General features: G+C 55.7%; 1 protein-coding gene across 3 annotated transcripts; it reads left to right on the top strand.

The window, feature by feature from the left end:
• Window positions 1-758: 758 nt before the first annotated feature.
• PNPLA3 (patatin like phospholipase domain containing 3) lies at window positions 759-16993 on the top strand. 3 transcript variants are annotated; one of them, XM_032346003.1, is made up of 10 exons: window positions 1058-1120; window positions 3302-3413; window positions 3651-3883; window positions 4812-4877; window positions 7480-7689; window positions 8539-8599; window positions 11270-11485; window positions 12182-12314; window positions 13469-13573; window positions 14520-16993. In XM_032346003.1, exons 3-10 carry the CDS (start codon window positions 3671-3673, stop codon window positions 14608-14610), a joined length of 1095 nt encoding a protein of 364 aa, XP_032201894.1. In that variant the 5' UTR covers window positions 1058-1120; window positions 3302-3413; window positions 3651-3670; the 3' UTR covers window positions 14611-16993. The 3 variants fall into 3 exon arrangements, with proteins under 3 accessions (XP_032201892.1, XP_032201894.1, XP_032201893.1); XM_032346002.1 differs by lacking the exon at window positions 1058-1120 and adding an exon at window positions 2069-2369; XM_032346001.1 differs by lacking the exon at window positions 3302-3413 and having other exon boundaries at window positions 759-1120.

The raw sequence follows: 16993 nt of genomic DNA, 5'->3' as shown, positions 1-16993 counted from the left end.
TTTGTGGAGGAGGGAGGGGGTTTCTCTGTGCCCATCAACAGGAAGTAGGGTGGCCCAGGAGACCCAGATTTCTGGCTCTGTAACTCTGGGCAGACACCCAACCTCTTTGCTCAGGCTGCTGTGGAAATGCTCTGTGCCATTCACACCAGCCAAGGGACAGCTTAGGCAGCTCACCTTCTTAAGAGCACCAGCAATGATTTAAGCCCCAGCCTGCCGGATTCCCACGTTCCTGCACCGCCCCCCGCCACACACCCCTAATTCCCAATTTTTACTTGTAAGTGAAACTTTGAAATGGAAACCTCATGTCACTCTCTTTACCACTTGCCACAAATTGAAACTATCTTAGTAAAAACTGCAGGAAAATCAACCAAAGCCGTTCAATTCTATTTAGATGCTGGTGCCTGCTTAAGGTTTGCTGTCCCCGAATGAAAAGGGAAAGGATAGTGTCCAAGGATGTTAAGGACCTAAGAGGGCCACCTTCACTTTCTCCCTGATTCAAGGGATGACAAGAAACGGAAAGGGAGCCCTCGGTCTTCAGGACATCCATTGCCATTGGGGGACGCACAACTGCTCTCCGACCCCCATCTGGGGTTGAGGCCCTCTTTTCCCTCTGCCACGGCCCCAGACTCCTCCCCGCACCCCAGCGGCGACAGAGGTGGGGTGACTGAGCGCCCTGCCACCCCTCTCCGCCCCCACTGGGCGCCCGGAGGCTCGGCGGCAGGCCCGAGGGGCGGGGCTGCCGGCTGACGTCACGCAAGGACTGTCTGAGCGGCGGCGCCGTGGCCGGGCGGAGAGCTCGCTCGGGCACGGAGCAGTGCGGGGCGGTCCCCAGACCCCGATCCCGACACGGGACCCCTCCACCTGCTCGAGCGCGGGAGCGCGTCCGACTCCCACTGCGGGCTCCGAACCCGAGACGCCAGCCGTGCCGCCGCTATGTACGACCCCGAGCGCGGATGGAGCCTGTCCTTCTCGGGATGCGGCTTCCTGGGCTTCTACCACATCGGGGCGACCCGCTGCCTGAGCGAGCGCGCTCCGCACCTCGTCCAGGACGCGCGCATGCTGTTCGGCGCCTCGGCCGGGGCGCTGCACGGAGTCGCTTTGCTCTCCGGGATCTCGCTGGGTACGTACGTCCGGGGGCCGCCGCCGGGCTCCGCGGGTGGAGCTGGGATAGGATACGGACACCGCGCGGTACGTCCTGGGGTGGGGGGGCGCCCATCCCCAGACCGATGCTACCTCCGCGGGTCCTCTTGCTCCGCGCGGGGTGGGGGGTTCTCTGTGGCCGGCCCGGGAGGGGGGTGCGCCTGGCCTTGGCTCTTCTGGGCGTGGGAACCCTAAGCGTATCTGCCCTACTGTGGCGCCAGGGCTTACAGGAAGCCCCTCGCCCCGGAACTGAAAGTGAGCTCAAACGGAGCATCGCCGGAGGAGGGGGCAGGATGGGGGCGGGTGGGGAGGAGGTAAGGGTGGAGCTGGTCCCTGCCGTCCCTGCCATCAGGTCATAAGGCGCTGGACGTATTGCTCTGGGTTGGACCCGGAGGGGGACATTTGGCTGTGTCCCTGGGCAGGCGCCGTCTTCCCTCTGGAGACTACAGGGACTGGAGACAAGCCTGGCCCCTGCGGGGGGTAGGGTGGGGTGTGCTGGATAGCGTTTCAGGAGGGAAACACTTCGGAGTCCTCCTGGGCAGGTTTACTGGTTTGGAGTGGAAGGGTCATGGGGGAGGTTGGGGGATGCTGTGGGGTGGGGGGCTTGGAGGTGGTACTAGACCTTTCCTACGGGCTGGGGTGGATCCCTGAACATCCCCCATACCATCCTTCCCCTCCAGGTCAGTGCCCTGGAAACGAGGTCCGGTGCATTTGAATCTCGTGCTAATTAAACATCTGTGTGGGTAGCTGGTGGTGGGAGGGCAAGATGTGGGCTTGTGCCCAGCTGGGCCAAACTAGGGTGTGGCCTGGGGTTCTGAGGCCCCGGGACAGGAACTGGGACAAGTGGCAGCTGGAGCTGTTGCCCCCCAAAACCCCTAGACGGGAACAGAGTGCCCCTCCTCTGTCCCCTTTCAGCTTCCTTAGCCATCTACTCTTCGCTCTTCCCTGGGGACTGTGGCGTTGGACTTGGCCGACAGGGAGTGACTTTGTTCCTGCGTGGCCAGGAGTCCCTGCCAGTAAGGTCAGCCCTGCCATTGGATAGGCTCCGTGAGCAGACCCTGGGCTGACCAGGAGGTGGGGATTGGGAGAGAGGCCCTGGCTGGCTTTTCCATTGATGGGAGGGGAGCAAAGGGCAGGAGTGTGGCCTCAGGGAGGATTAGACCGGCCACATGGCCAGTACGCACACTCTGGGCTTTGGCAGCGATAAAAGACAGCCCTTGTATGTCAAGGTAACCTGTACTGACTCCAGGACAGAGGGGGTTCCTAACTGGCAGAGGACAGGTGCAGCCAGGGTCTGTACCCTGTGGGACAGGGGGAGGCTTGGGGACCACCAGGTCCTTGGAAGGTGGGGTCTAGAGGTTTTGGCAGGAGCTGCTCCTCCCATTCCATTAGCCCTGCTTTAAATTCCTGTTTCATTTGGGGACCACTGAGGGGCATTTCCTCGGGCCACAACTTGGAAAGAATTCCTGCAAGTCCTTCCAAGCCAAGTACTTGGTGGGAGAGCCCGGCAGAACGTGTCAGCTTTGCCCCTTCTGCCTGGGCTCAGAGGGGCCACATGTGTAGGGAGAGGCGAGCTGAGGTCAGAGGTCTGCCAGGACAGACAGGCTTATGTGTGTCCTTCTGCATCTCTTGATCTCCGACGGGCTTGGTCTTGGGCTGAGACTGGTGGCCTTGTATGTCAGGGCAGTGCGGATCAGCCAGAGGGCGTCCAAACCCAGGGGTGAGGCTTGACGGGGCATGAATGTGGCCCATGCCCGTGAGACAGTGGTAATTCTGGTGTCAGAGGCTTAAGGGTAAGTCTAGTTCTTCACGAGGAACCTTCTCTGGCTTGAGGATATTACAGATGGTAGCTTATCTAATCCCTTGTGTCCCCAAAGTTAAAAATGCACAGTCTGAGATGGTGTGGGTCAGTGGTCACGTGGCCAGTAAGAGATGGACTTGCCCTTGGGCCCCAGCCTGCACTGACTCTCTGCTTCCTGCAGAGTTAGGTCCTTTGTGCTAAAGCTCTGATGCTGGGGTGTTTCCACTTCTGGCTTTGGGGGATGGAGCAGAGGAGAGAGTGCCTCTGGGCCTCGGGGGGCTTGTTCCTGTGGCGGGACCTAGGGCAGTGTTGTTCAGGAGAGATACAGGGTAGCCGTGTGTGTCATTTAATATTTCCCAGCAGCCACACTGAAAAAAAGTGAAAGACAGAAGGGGAATTAATTTCATTGATCCAAATGCAGCCGGAATATTATCATTTGCGCACCTGATCAACACAAAACACGATTAAAGAAGTATTTTATTTATTTATTTTTTGTATGAAGCCTTTGAATTCCGACGTGCCGTTTACGCACCTCAGATGGGAATGGCCACGTTGGAAGGGGCCCATGACCGCACGTGGCTGCTTTATCAGTGTGGGCCTGGAAGCAGGCTGGCCGCTTCCTTGCCACCTGGGGTTCGGGTCTTGCCACAAAGCACTGCCATCGCCGGGGTGGCACAGTCCTTTGTGTGTTTGTCTCCTGCCCCCCCAGACATCATCACGGAGATCCTCATGGACATCGCCCGAAGTGCCAGGAGCCGGAAGATGGGCATCTTCCACCCCGCCTTCAACTTGGGCAGGCGCCTCCGAAATGATCTTCAGACATACCTCCCAGACGACATCCACAGGCTCATCTCTGGCAAAATGTGCATTTCGCTCACCAGGGTGTCCGATGGGGAAAATGTGCTCGTGTCTGATTTTCAGTCCAAAGAGGAAGTTGTAGATGTAAGCAGTTTGCTTATTTGGGCCTTGTCAAGTAAGAAAAGCTATTTCCCTTGGAAGCAACACAGAAAAGGCTGCCAGAGGCCACCTGCCCCGTTTCTTAAGATGCAAAAGGCCCTGGCTGCGCAGGAGGCTGGTTGGTTTCCTGCACCACTCTGCGTGCCTCCGGCCGTCGGTGCTCTCTAGCGCGCATACATCCCAGAACGCTCCTAGTTGGTTTCAGATTCAAACACGACCTCCCCATTTTTCAAGACTTGGCTCGTGATCCCCTCTTCCAGAGACCCAGTCGCACAGGTGTCCCACCTCCCACCACGTATATTCCTGGCACATATAGCATCTGTAGCATCCCAGCAGCCACGAAAACCTCCATTTAACCTTGTTTCTAAAAGCTTTTTCTGGATAGGCAGCACTGGTCCATTCCCATAGGAACAGGTTTTTTCGCAGAGGGCTGGTCTTGCTTCCTGCCCCCCTACCGCCCGCTGGGATCCGCAGCATTAGCAATATCTGGAAGCTTCTGAAGCTTCATAGGCTTCTAGGCTCTCAGGCCCCTCCAGCCTGCTGCACCAGAATCCTGGGTGAGCCATGGACTCTGTGGTTGACCAGCTGTCCAGGCAATGATCTGCGTTTGCGAAGCCCTGGTCTGCTGTCTTCATAGTCAGTCTGGGACTCTGTGAGGGCCCAGTGCAGCTCTCATGGGGAGAGGGACAGGGAGCTGATGGCCCAGCGTCATTAGGAGCTTCTACTTAGGCCCTGAAATACAAGTGTGTAGGTTGGTTTGTTGTTCGTTCAGCTCGTTTATTAAAGCCCCCCCTTTGCAAAGAGCATCTCTGGCCTGTTGCTCTGTTCATCTGAAGAAGGCTGATGCGGGCCCCCAGGGGATCAGAAGGCAGGCTCTTCGGGTCTGGGGTTTCACTTCTTTTTGTCTTTGCAGGCCTTGCTCTGTTCCAGCTTCATCCCTTTCTTCTGTGGCATAATCCCTCCTTCCTTCAGAGGCGTGGTGAGTCTGCTTTTAAATCATCTGCCCAGCTCCTGCCTGCAGGGCCCCAGCCACAGGCACCCTGGGGCCTGTCCCCAAATGCAGAGCCTTTGCCTCTTGGCCTCTCAGACCGAGGTTCCCCAGCTGGCCCCCTTCTAGGTTACCTGGGCAGTACATCAACTTTCAGGTAGAATTAATTATCTCGCTATCTGAAAGGTAAGCGGTTTCTCTTATCTTCAGCTGAGCGCCCCAGATAGGTCCCCGCTGGTGTGGTTAAACTCCAAAGTGCTTCCGTGTCCATTCCTTGCTTGCGGGAGAGCTTTATTCTTAGCACTCCAGAGTCTGTGGCCTGCTCTGGCTCTGCCTTTGCCCTTTTAGGGTAAAGGGCTTTTGGGCAGAAGCTGCTGACAGGGCTTAGATTTGATTCCATCCCACAAATATGTGTTGTGACCGATGGCTGAGCCCTGGCAGGATTGGAGAGACACAGGGTATGCTGTGTTTTCTGAAGGCGCTAGACCAGATGCCAGGCGATGCCAGGCCACTGGCAGCCTCCTTTTAGGGCCATGGTGAGCACCCCGGGTGATTCTGCTCCCTCCCCCCACCCCTGACCTGACCCCAGGACAATGTCTGGAGACAGTCTGGGTTGCCACAGTGAGGGAGTGCTCGAGGCCCGGGGTGCGGCTGACATCCCGCAGTGCGTAGGCTGACCCACTCCCCCAAAAATGACCTGTTCCTAAACATCTGTGGTGCCAAGCTAAGACATCCTGTCTTGCGAGAGCAGACACATCTCAATGTCCCAGGGCAGTGGTGCCCTCACACTGGAGAGCAAAGGCAGAGGCTTGTCACACCGAGCTTCCCTTGCGCCTTCCCGAGCTTCCCAGCCCCATAACAGACACATGGTCCCTGCTTCTGGATGCAAAAACAAGCCTGGAGCTGCACAGGGGTCCACCCAGAAGCCCACGGCCTCTGCCTGGCAGATACACCCAGACTGAATCTCCTTTCTGTCACATTGGGATGCATTTCTTTCTCTTTCTTTCTTTTTTTTAAAGATTGTATTTATTTATTTGACAGAGATCACAAGTAGGCAGGGAGGCAGGCAGAGAGAGAGGAGAAAGCAGGCTCCCTGCTGAGCAGAGAGCCCGATGCGGGGCTCGATCCCAGGACCCTGGGATCATGACCTGAGCCAAAGGCAGAGGCTTTAACCCACTGAGTCATCCAGGTGCCCCTGGAATGCATCTCTGAACCTTTCTGAGATGAGTTTGCAGGACGAGGGCTCCTCATAGTGCAGTGTGGTCCAGGTGTTGTAAGGCTCGCATGAGCGAGGGCCCTGAGCTGCTCGGCACAGAGCCTGGCCCAGGGGAGCTTGCAGGAAGTGGGGGCTGTTTCACCACCAGCAGAGATGTCCCCGCCTTGCCCACCTGGCCCAGGCTGCCTCAGTCCCTCTAGAAGTCGGGGGTGGGGGTCACACATTCAGTACCCTCCAGTGAAACCCACAGAGAATCAGAACACCTCCTTCTTGTGATTCCACCCAGCCAACTCAGAGGGTTACAATAGGAAAATCTGGAATGAATAGGAAAATTCTACGTGACAAGGCGCATTGGACTTGAGACTACTCTTTGTGTGAGAAACGGTCAGCCTGCTTCCTCCCTAGTGTTCCCTAAGGTTCCAGACGTTCCGGTCCATGTCCCCTTCTGCCATGAGGTTTCTGAGGCTTCCCTACATCTTCCATGGGAATTGTGTGGCTATGATTTTGAAAATACTGCATATATACGCGTGATCATCTTTTGTACTCAAGGCAAGACTCTCCGGATTGGCTAAGGCATGGCTGAGCATGGGTGGTTCCTCTCTGGACTGGTTGTAGGTCTTGGGGAGGACGGACTGTGATATTTGCAGGACTTTCTCTGTAGGTATCGGCAGTGGGGCTGGGACGGCTGGGATTTGGGATTTGGGAATTTGGGTATCATTCTGGACACTGCTTTGAGCGATGCAAACTTTGTCTATATTGTACCCAAGCCTGCTTGTGCCAGCCAAAGGTTGTCAGAGGGGATGAATGCAGGAAAGCTGTTGCTCACAGCTAGGTTGTGGGTTCAGAGGGGGTTTCTGAAGGCTGCCCTGGACCCAGGTTCGCTGCCATTTGAGTCTCCAAAGCTCTTCAAGACGCTGGTTCTGATTTTCCAATCAGCAAAGGAGGGGGTCTGGAATTGAACACAGAAGAGACCTTCTGTCTCTTGGAAGGCAGGGTCTCTATCGTACCCTGACAGCAGGGCACACAGAACTCCTTTCGTGCAAATTACACGGGCACATCTATAGGTACCTGCCTAGGCTTTAGACTTGGCCAGCACAATATAAGCTGGGCTCCAGCTGCTGTCGGCCTCTTTGCCCAGTACTTTTTGTGCAGTGCACAAACTACACAACAGTACAGAGCACGTTTGAGTGCTAGCCAAGATCCTGGCCTAGCACAGAAGTGCTCAGTAAGGCTTTGTTGAAAGTGTAGTTCTGGAACCTTGTCTTCCCACAACATCAGCCTGTGGCTCTGAGAAGCCTCTACCCATAATCTGAAAAAACCCAGAAGACGTCAGCCCAGAGCTTCTGACAGTATGTCCTTTTCTCCTCCCCATTAAAGCGATACATGGATGGAGGACTAAGCGACAATGTCCCCTTCTTTGATGCCAAAACGACCATCACTGTGTCCCCCTTCTATGGGGAGTATGACATCTGCCCTAAAGTCAAGTCCACAAACTTTCTTCATGTGGACATGACCAAGCTCAGTCTGCGGCTCTGCTCTGAAAATGTCTACCTCCTGATTCGAACCCTGTTCCCTCCAGACCTCAAGGTGAGTTGGGGGCTGTGTTTTCTGGGGGTACAGCTCCTTTTTGCCTCCCTGCTTGCCAGGAGACCTCCCATTTGTTCTTTCCGCAAACAGAAACAGATCTCCCTCATCAAATAGAAAGTCAGGGAAGGGTTTCCGGCAGCTCAGGGCTGCCCCACTCTGCCCATTGGAGTCTCCTGGGAAGACTTAAACAGCCCTGCAGCACAGATCACACGTCCAGGGGCTTTGATTTTTCAAATCAAAATGCACCCCCCGGGTGCACCCAGGGGGCAGTGGTATTTTCTTTTCTTTTTCTTTTTTTTTCTGTTATCCTGATGATTCGTCTTTGCAAGCGTGGTCAAGAACCACACTGCATTTGGTGGTTTAATCTTTCTTGCTTGTTACCATCACGGGTCTTCTCTCCCTAACATAAAGAAAATGTGTGGACCATGTACACTGATGGTTCTCAGGGGAAAAAGAAGGCAGCATGGACACTGTACCCCCACAGCGTATGCCCCAGGAGAGAGGGGAGGCTGTGCATTGCTTTGCATGTGGGGTTTGTATCCAGATGAGTGGAGAAGGCCATTGTTAATTGTCCTGTGACAGCTCGAACAGGACTCCGTATTTGGGAGGGTGGAGGCTCATCTGGGGACCAAGGGAGCCCAGAGAAACCAGTGCCTCTCAACAAAGGCTCCGCGGACAGGGCGTCCTTCGAGACTGGTCCGGTGTGGAAGCGAACTTCTGTCCCCTAGGAGTGCGGAGCCCTGTGTCCAGCCTCGCTGTGGCCGCGCTGGGCCATGGGAGCAGCTCCGGGCGGGGAGGGCTCTGCCCTTGGTCTCTGCACTGCATTTACCTTACTTGATTCGTTGCCAGGTGCTTGGCGAGATATGCCTTCGCGGCTACTTAGACGCCTTCAGGTTCTTGGAGGAGAACGGTATGTACGCTGCGGGCGAGGTGAGAGCAGACAGGGCCTTTGAACCAGCTCTGCGCGGGCAGTCGGTCACCCGTGGCTGGGGTTCCGTAGAAAGCCAGCGCTCCGTGTCCTCGCTCAACACCTTGCTCAGTCCCCACATTTGCCCCGGGAGCCAGGAGATCTTGGCCCCATTAGACAAATGGGGAGACGGAGATGAGCTGGGGACCTCCCCCCGTGTCCCCGCCCTCTACCCCCGCAGTAACCCCGTCTGCTCAGTGAAGGCAGTCCTGTTGGTTTTTCTTTTCCCCGTAAACTATGTTGAACCTTTAGATAAACAAAGGAGGGAGTTAAGCGGGTTCCTGGCCCTGAGCCCCAGGTGGAGAAATCAGAATCCTTGTCTCGGGCCAGGTGTGGGTCATGTGGGTCTCTGGCCACGCCCCCTGAGCCCCGCTGTCCTTACCGGAGGTTGCTGGGCCCTTGCCAGTCTGAGATGTATTGGGGGCTGTTCGTCTTCAAGGCTAAGAGTTGGTTTCCCTGTTGCTTCTCTGAACGAGTCTTTGGCGGAGACCAAGGAGCGGCAGTTAAAAGGACGCGCTGTATTTCTTGACACGGACAATGCGGATTAGCCTCTTCAGCGTGCCAAGCCAGTGGCTGGGTGCTGGGGTACCACCGGGAAGGGGCAGATGTGGCTTCTGTCCCTCCTGGAGCTTAGCCTGTGGGCCAGGTGGGCCAGGAAGCAAGTGGAAGGACAGTGTGTGCCAAGTGCGCTGACAGGAAGCCACAGGACACTGTGGCATCACAGGGGAGGGGTCTGCATGGCCCCCCGGGGGAGGGGAGGGCTCCAGGAGGATGTGAATTTGTGTTGCAACTTGGGATGAACAGGAGTGTTCTGGGCGTGGGGGCCGGGAGTGAGGGGTGGGCCGGCCGCAGAGCGTGCGGCGAGGTTGGAGGAGGGAAGGAAGGCACACGTGGCTGGAGCGGCGGGGGTAGGGGCCACTGAAAGATGGGCGGCGGGGGGCAGGGGCCAGGCCTGGACCCGGTGGACACAGTAGAGGTTCGCATCCTGCAGCTGTAGGGAGCCACTGAGGGGCGCTGAAGCACGAGTGGGGAGGTCAGCCGAGGCCTTGGGCTGCCCGCGGAGAGGGTGAGATGCTGGTCTCCAGGGGACCCTTGAGGCAGCTGCAGGGTCAGCGAGGGCCAGGGCAGTGAGGGTGGTGCAAGGGGCCCGAGGGAACAGGCCTCGCGGATGACCAACCAGAGATTCTGGAAGGGCTAGACTCAGGAATGAGGTTGCGGCTTCTGGCTCTTGCAGCTGGGGTAGGGGTGTCCTGCTCCCTGGCTCAGGGCTCTCGGGAAGGGGAGGGAAAGCATTCTCGGGGAAGCCTGGTATGCTGTGCATGGGTCGGGTGGGTGTGCAGAGTCCCAGGGCCATCTGGGGGCAGCTGTGCAGGAGGGAGCTAACTGTAGGGCCTGAAGTTCTGGAGAGCAGTCTGGGCTGGGAATGCAATGGAATTTGGGAGGAATCTAGGAATCAGGGACAGCCGCAGAGCCCTTAGGGGCACACTCAGGTGACACAGTGACTTTCCTAACTAGAAACCTTTGGGCAAACCACCTCCCTCCCTGGGCCTCTGTAGCAAGGGGAACGTGGATTAAATGCCCAGGGGATTCTCGGTAGTTCTGAAGATGAGCCTTGGCGGCCTCTGGGTTGGGCTGGAGTCTAAAGATACAGGTGAGTAGATTCTGGGAACAGATTCTTTGAAACATTCCTGAGGGAGGGTACAGTCCTGGCAGATGAGGAGGGTGCCTGATGGAAGCGGGAAAGATCTATGGGAGCAGAGGCTTTGAAGGCCCCTGGCACGGTGTGGATGCTGGTCCCTCCAGGAGCCCAGGGGGTAGCCGGAGGCTTGGCCAAGGGCCCGGTCACGAGGGTGGTGTGGAGATCAACCCGAGGAATAAGGCACAGGCATCTGGGAACAGCTCCTGGTCTTCCTAACCAGAGGTCGGGAGCAGAAGGGGCCCCGGTGGGCAGCGTGGACACCTGGAACAGCCTGTTCCCTTGACCAGCCCAGCGAGCCAGTTCTCTGAGAGTGGGAACCACTCACTGGTTATCAGCCAGTGAGTCCCAGCACCGGGGGCGGGACCTGCCCAGACTCCCTTACCTAGCGCTGCTTTCAAAGCCACATAGTGGAAGAGTGGCATCTTTAATGTCAGACCTGGGTTCGAATGCTGCTCTTGCACTCACAGGCTGTGTGGCTTTGGGTGAGTCTCTTAACCTCTCTGTGCTTCTGATTTCTCAGCTGAAATGGAGGAGCAGAGAGACCAGGGGTAACAGTCCTAATTGTTATCAAGTTCTTAATCAGGGGCCTGAAACACAGCCTCACCGGTGATTCAGTGATTATAAATTAGTTGTAATTCTTATCTTTCACCTTCATAAATGCACCTGTGGCTGTGGAACTCACACAGCTAGTGAGGGATGGCGCCTCAACCAAACTCTCATCTCTCTGGCTTCAAAGGCCCACGCTTGCTCCTCTGGGTTACAAAAACCTGTATACCCGCCCTCATTTCTCCCATGGCAGGCCCGCGGCTCCCCCGGTGGCTGCCTGTGTCCCTGTCATTCTGCAGGTGCATGTGTGAGTAGGGTCCCCTGCTGCCTGTGTTCACCTGCTGGCTGGTTTCCCGTGTCCCCGGTAGGCATCTGCAACAAGCCCCATCCGGGCCTGGATTTACCCTCGGAGGAGGCGAAGACCCTTACCTTCCCCTGGGGACACAGGAACCCGGAATCTGGCCCAAGGGTGTCTGCGGAGCGGACGAAGCCCGAGGGAGACGAGTTGCTGGACCACCTGCGTCTCAGCATCCTGCCCTGGGACGAGCGCATCCTGGACAACCTATCGCCCAGCCTCACAGCAGGTGCCGACTGCGCGGGGGTGGGGGGGTGCTGAGGATGTGGTTTCCTGTGACACAGAGAGACTGAAGGGACTCTTCAGTCCAGAACCTTCTGGTGGGCCCTTCCTCGAGAACCCCTCTCTTCCTGCTTACCCGTTGCAAAGTCTTCTTTCTTGAGGAGTCCCCTTTCCCTGATTTCTCCCTGCCTCCAGACCTGCAGTTTTGAATCTCCATTGAGTGGCGATAGACTTTATCACGTGATCAGCTATTACGTGGACAGGTGTGCACACCAGCTTTCAGATCGAGCACTTGGAGAGATTCAGAGCCGCGGGGGACCTCATCCCTGGCCCCAGGGCTCTAGCACGTCTGTTGTGCTAATTCACTAGCCAGCACTTGGCGGAGGGTTCTGGGCAGAAGGAAACAAAGTCCAGCGGAAGGTTCAGGAAAAAACTCAAAAATCGATGGGGATATTCGAGAAGTTTGTGTAGCCCTCCAAAAACAGTTGTTATGTAAAAGAGAGTGGTTCACTGAGCACCCTGTGTCCTGTGGGCTAGCCGAGGGCTGTTCTGGGAAAACAACTCATTTGATCTCATTGGTGAGTGCTTCTGAGTCTTCGGATGCCCGGATTGGTGTATTTCGTGGAAATTCCAAGCAGCCCCTGGGGAAGGTGGTTTGGTTTTTGCTCTGGTGGGAGACACACCTCCACGTTATATTTTTCAGCACTGAGTAATGCAATTAAAGTGAAACGTGGACAAGTGAGCAGGATTTACGATTTCTTACCGGTTAAGGTCATGTCGTATGTGATGCTGCCTTGTACGCTCCCCATGGAGTCTGCCATCGCCATGGCCCAGAGGTGAGCCTTTTGTGTGGCTTTGTGCTTTCCTCCCACGGTTGGATGGAGATGGAGAGAATCCACGTAAGGGCGCTTGACCTGTGGCCTGGCTCCGTGTAGAATGCCACGGAGCCCACGGTCCACAAGGAGTGCCCTACAAGGTGCCTCACGGTGACCCCTCTCAGGCCGCCTCTTTTCTCCAGGCTCTCGTTTGCCCCTTCTTAGTAGGTGTACACTTCCGTTTTGGGATTTTATTCATGGAACGTTGGGAGGCACACACTTGTATCCTGGGTATTTGTTTAACCTTTGCTTGCTTGCTTGCTTTTTTTTTTTTTTTAAAGATTTTATTTATTTATTTGAGAGAGAGAGCATGAGAAGGGGGAGGGTCAGAGCGAGAAGCAGACTCCCTACGGAGCCGGGAACCTGATGTGGGACTCGATCCGGGGACTCCAGGATCATGACCTGAGCTGAAGGCAGTCTCTTAACCAGCTGAGCCACCCAGGCACCCCCAACCTCTGCTTTCTTTAGATTTATGTTGGTGTTTACGGTCTTTTTAGTGAGTTGGTGGACATGGCCTTTGGTCCATCTTGTAGAGGCCAGACCATCCTTCCGAACGCAGCTCGGTTCTCCTGACCAGACCCCCTCCCCACCCTACTGAATTAGCTGCTTGTTCCCCGACACCCCTGTCCAGGGGTGAGGCCCCATCTGAGCTCAGCAATGGATCCATTTGTGCAGGGGTGGGGGCAGGGGGTGGGGAGTCCGCTGAGCTGGCGCGTGGCCCAGTGCCGCAGGGCTGTGCGGGCCAGGGAGGTGCCACCTTGACTATGAGATTCTCTGCGTCTGCTTCAGGGGGTACCGTGCCACAGAGAAGCCTGGAAAGCCCTCCCCTTTTATTTCCGCGGATAATCCCTTGACGTTTCTGGAGCCCCACGTGACCTGACTTCACTTTCGGGCTTTTAGGGAGGTTTGCCTTTCATGTCATGTGCCTAATCTGCTTTCTGGGACTGATCAGATTGGGGTTAGATGTGAGTCTGGCAGTTTCGCTGGACAAAGGGCATTATTCTAGGGTACCTGCCTTTGGGTTTTGGTTGTAAGTGTGTGTTTTGGCTTGTTTTCATGCATGTCTGTGTGTGTGTGTGTGTGTGTGTGTGTGTGTGTGTGTGTCTCTCCTATAGACTGGTGATGTGGCTTCCAGACATGCCCGAGGACATCCGGTGGCTGCAGTGGCTCACCTGTCACGTGTGCTCTCGAGTGATGACGCAGCTCTTCCCCCACTCCAGGTCCGCGGCTTTGCGGGGCGGGGGGTTGCCTATTTATGCAAATTCTCATCTGACCTCAGCTTGCTGAATCATGGTGTTGGGGGGCCCTGGGGGGTGGAGCCCCGCATTCTTCATTGCTAACACAGCGCCTGGGATGCTGCTGCTTCTGAATTCAGAAAACTGATTCAGAGTGAAGAAGGGCTTTGTTGCAGCCATAAGGGTTGTTGGGTCTAATCTTGAAAATCATGGCCCTTGGTGGTCTCACCTGTTCCGTGTGGGTGATCTTCATCTCCTCGCTGGGTTTCTGTGTGGCCTTTGGGATGGCACAGTGGTGGTCACATGGTGGGCACTCAGGAGATGGGGGCTCAGTGCTATTGGCAGACACAGAAGGGTTCAAACTGGGGCAGTGGAAGGGTCTGGTCTGCAGTGGGCAATGACTCTTGTGGCCATGGGAAGGAGCTCTCATCGCCGGGCCATCGGGAGGCAGGTTCACGAGCTAGAGGGCCACTGTACTGGCTCAGGCAAGGGATGAGGAGGGCCTGGTCTCACTAGAACCTGTGGGATGGAGCCGTTTGCAGGCTCTAGAGCCAGAAGGAGGTACCAGTTGCAAACCCCGGGGTCTGCCTGCGTCCCAAGGGAGTGGAGCAGCTGGTCAGAAGGAAGCGGCCTGGGGATGGCGATGCAGGCTGGTGGCTGAGTTGGTGGTCTACGTGGGGCCGGTTGATGGGCTCCATTGTGCCTGCGGACATCCAGTGGGAGCGATCCAGTGGCTGGAGGGCCACCAGCTTAGAATCCCAGGATGGTGACATCAGCCCAGCGTGGGAGAGCATTGTGGTTTTGGACACCACCCCCCTGTAGTGACCCAAGCATGCATGGAGGGGCTGGTGGTGGCCATGCGTCCTTGCTGAGACCGAAGACCGCGGAGCAGCAGGACAGTGGCTGAGTTAGTATCCTTCACCTGTTTCAGATCGCGGACGCAAGCCGACGGCCAACAGCCTTCCCTGAGGGACGTGAAGGCGCTGCTCCTGTCCCTGCTGTCCAGCAGGAGCCGGAGCTGAGGCCGCTGAGCAAACTGGTCCTCCTGTCTGGCCTGGCGTTTGGGGGCTGGAGCTGCAAGGGACTCCTCCTTTCCCGCTCACTCTCCTCGTGCAGATGCGTTCCTGAGTCCATCGAGGAGACAAATCTAGGACACTCTTTCGCAGGCGCTTCCCGATCTTTCTGCAGCTACGCCCACACTGGCTTGGATGCGCCTGGGTTTGACACACAGGGTCCTGCCTTGGTGCCGAAATTATGGTTTATTGAAACCAAAGGCAAGCTACTGTTTTTAGGAAAAGCTAGGAAGCTACTTTTGGTGTACGTGTTGGTCTAGAGCTTAAGGAAGCCTGCTATTCAAGCATCTGAGTCTGTTAGCTCACTTGGCTGGGAAATGACACCAGGGAGCCCATGGCGGAGGGGACACCTCCAACCGCCGGGCAGCCTTCCCACCGCAACATTCCGGAGCATCCTGTGTTGTGATGGGCTGGGGCTGTGTGGGCCTGGGGGCTGGGTGGGGGGACTTACGGCTGGGGGTTGGGCTGCCCTTTGTGCAGTCTTGGGGTTTAGAAGGAAAAGTAACGTGACTCCATTTCCCCAGACAGGAAGTGGTCGGTGTGGCAGGAGGGGGAGGCAGCGTTCCCCAGGGAGGTCACTGACCGTGGTGGGCCAGTAAAAGATGCTCACTTATTTACATTTTGGAACACTTCTTTGACCTAGCCTAAATATTTGATAGAGTTTTGTATAAACTACAGAGAGTCTTATTATCTGTTGCATTGTGCGTTATGTGAATCAGGGAGGTGTTATTAAGCCTTACCAAAAAAAAAAAAAAAAAAAAAAAAAAAAAAATGCAGTGCACAGCACAGATAGGCATCCTGGGCTCCCAGGCCTTTACCAGCACAACAGAAGGGCTTGTGGCCTGTGCCGCTTTTTTCTTAATAGCCCCTGCCCATACTCCCAGAGCCTTAATGGAGACAAGCAAGAGATGGGCACCTACGTTCTCCCCAGGTGGGATGCGTTGGCAAGCACAGAGTAATGTCACTGCAGGTGAAATGTGCTGCTTTTCTGATTTATGCATTTGAGCATAACCAAAAGACAACAGCAATAAGCTCGAAATCCTCAACATTGGCAAAACAGGCTACATCTCTCACCTGTACTGAGTCGAAGAACCAGAAGGTTCTTCTGGGAGTCGAAGAACCAGAAGGTTCCAACACAGCACTTTCTTACAAAGACAAGACCTTGAAAAGAGGAATGTGGTTCTCGGGGCAGCCTTCATGCGAGCCTGTCCCTTGAGCTGCCATGAGACTGTGGACACCTTGAGGCAGGCTCCTTGTAGGCGTACGGAGCCACCGCCCAGCACTCAGAATCCCCACCTTGCGGCTCCTTGCTGCGTCCTTGTGTCTTGGGGACGTGGGTACGGAGGCTCCCATTTTGATGGCGCTCCCCTCCGAAGGGAGGCAAGAGGGGTGAGAGGCAGGCTCTCCCAGCTACTTGGAGCCCCCAGAACAGAGCACTGCCCCTTGCTTGCTGCGCTGGTCGGGGTAGGGGGGAGGCCAGGCCTGACACCCACCGGGCCCCTCAGAGCACTCTGTCACATGTCCTCCCGAGCCCCTGGTTCTCAGGTTCCCCAATGAGCTGTCTTTCTTTAGGAGCGCTGCAGGGCCCCGCGGCAGACAGGAGCACACTTGAGCCGTATTTTCAGTAACCGCTGTATTTCTGCATAGTCCATATATAGGCTAGTTCCTCTGATTGTTCTAAGGAAGGAATTGTGTTAACAGCTGATAGGATCACATGCAGCTGCTTTTCTTGCTATGTTTTGAACTGTTCCAGCTCCTCACAGTGAGCATGTTTTATGATTGTTTTAAAAACGTGTGCTAACACAAAGAGGTCTCCACTCCCCACCTGTGCCTTACTGCCCCCCTAGCCCCACACCTCTCCCGCTCAGCTGAGGTTTCTGATCAGCACGGAACAACATTCTTTGAGTTCAAGCAAAGTTCAACCTTATCAAGGTTGAGTTCAACCTTATCAAGCAAAACTCCTCATTTATATGGCACACTTACGCTCTGGTGTACACTCCACAGGAAGAGTCAGGGATAATGACCGTGTGGTCTAGCGAATGCCAGGGAGCAATGGTCTTTATTTGGTGAACAGGTAACAAAACTTGGTGCAGAGTGTGAGCCTCATTTTGTTTTTTTAAAAAAAAAACAAAACAAATTGTGGGTGTGTATGTGTGTACAGAGGAAAGTAGAGAACGTATCCCCCAGGACTGACAGTGGTGGTCACTGGCCATTGTCCGTAACTGCAGTCCATTTGTTGTGCTTGTATGTGGTTTTCAAATTTCTGTGGTCAATGTTTCTTTCATTGGAAAATAACTCACAATAAATGTGACTTTGAAACCATTTTCCATCA

The sequence above is a fragment of the Mustela erminea genome, chromosome 6, assembly GCF_009829155.1.
Source record: "Mustela erminea isolate mMusErm1 chromosome 6, mMusErm1.Pri, whole genome shotgun sequence".
Lineage (NCBI taxonomy): Eukaryota > Metazoa > Chordata > Mammalia > Carnivora > Mustelidae > Mustela > Mustela erminea.
The sequence above is the reverse complement of the archived record's forward strand: the minus strand, read 5'-3'. Positions and strand labels throughout refer to the sequence as shown.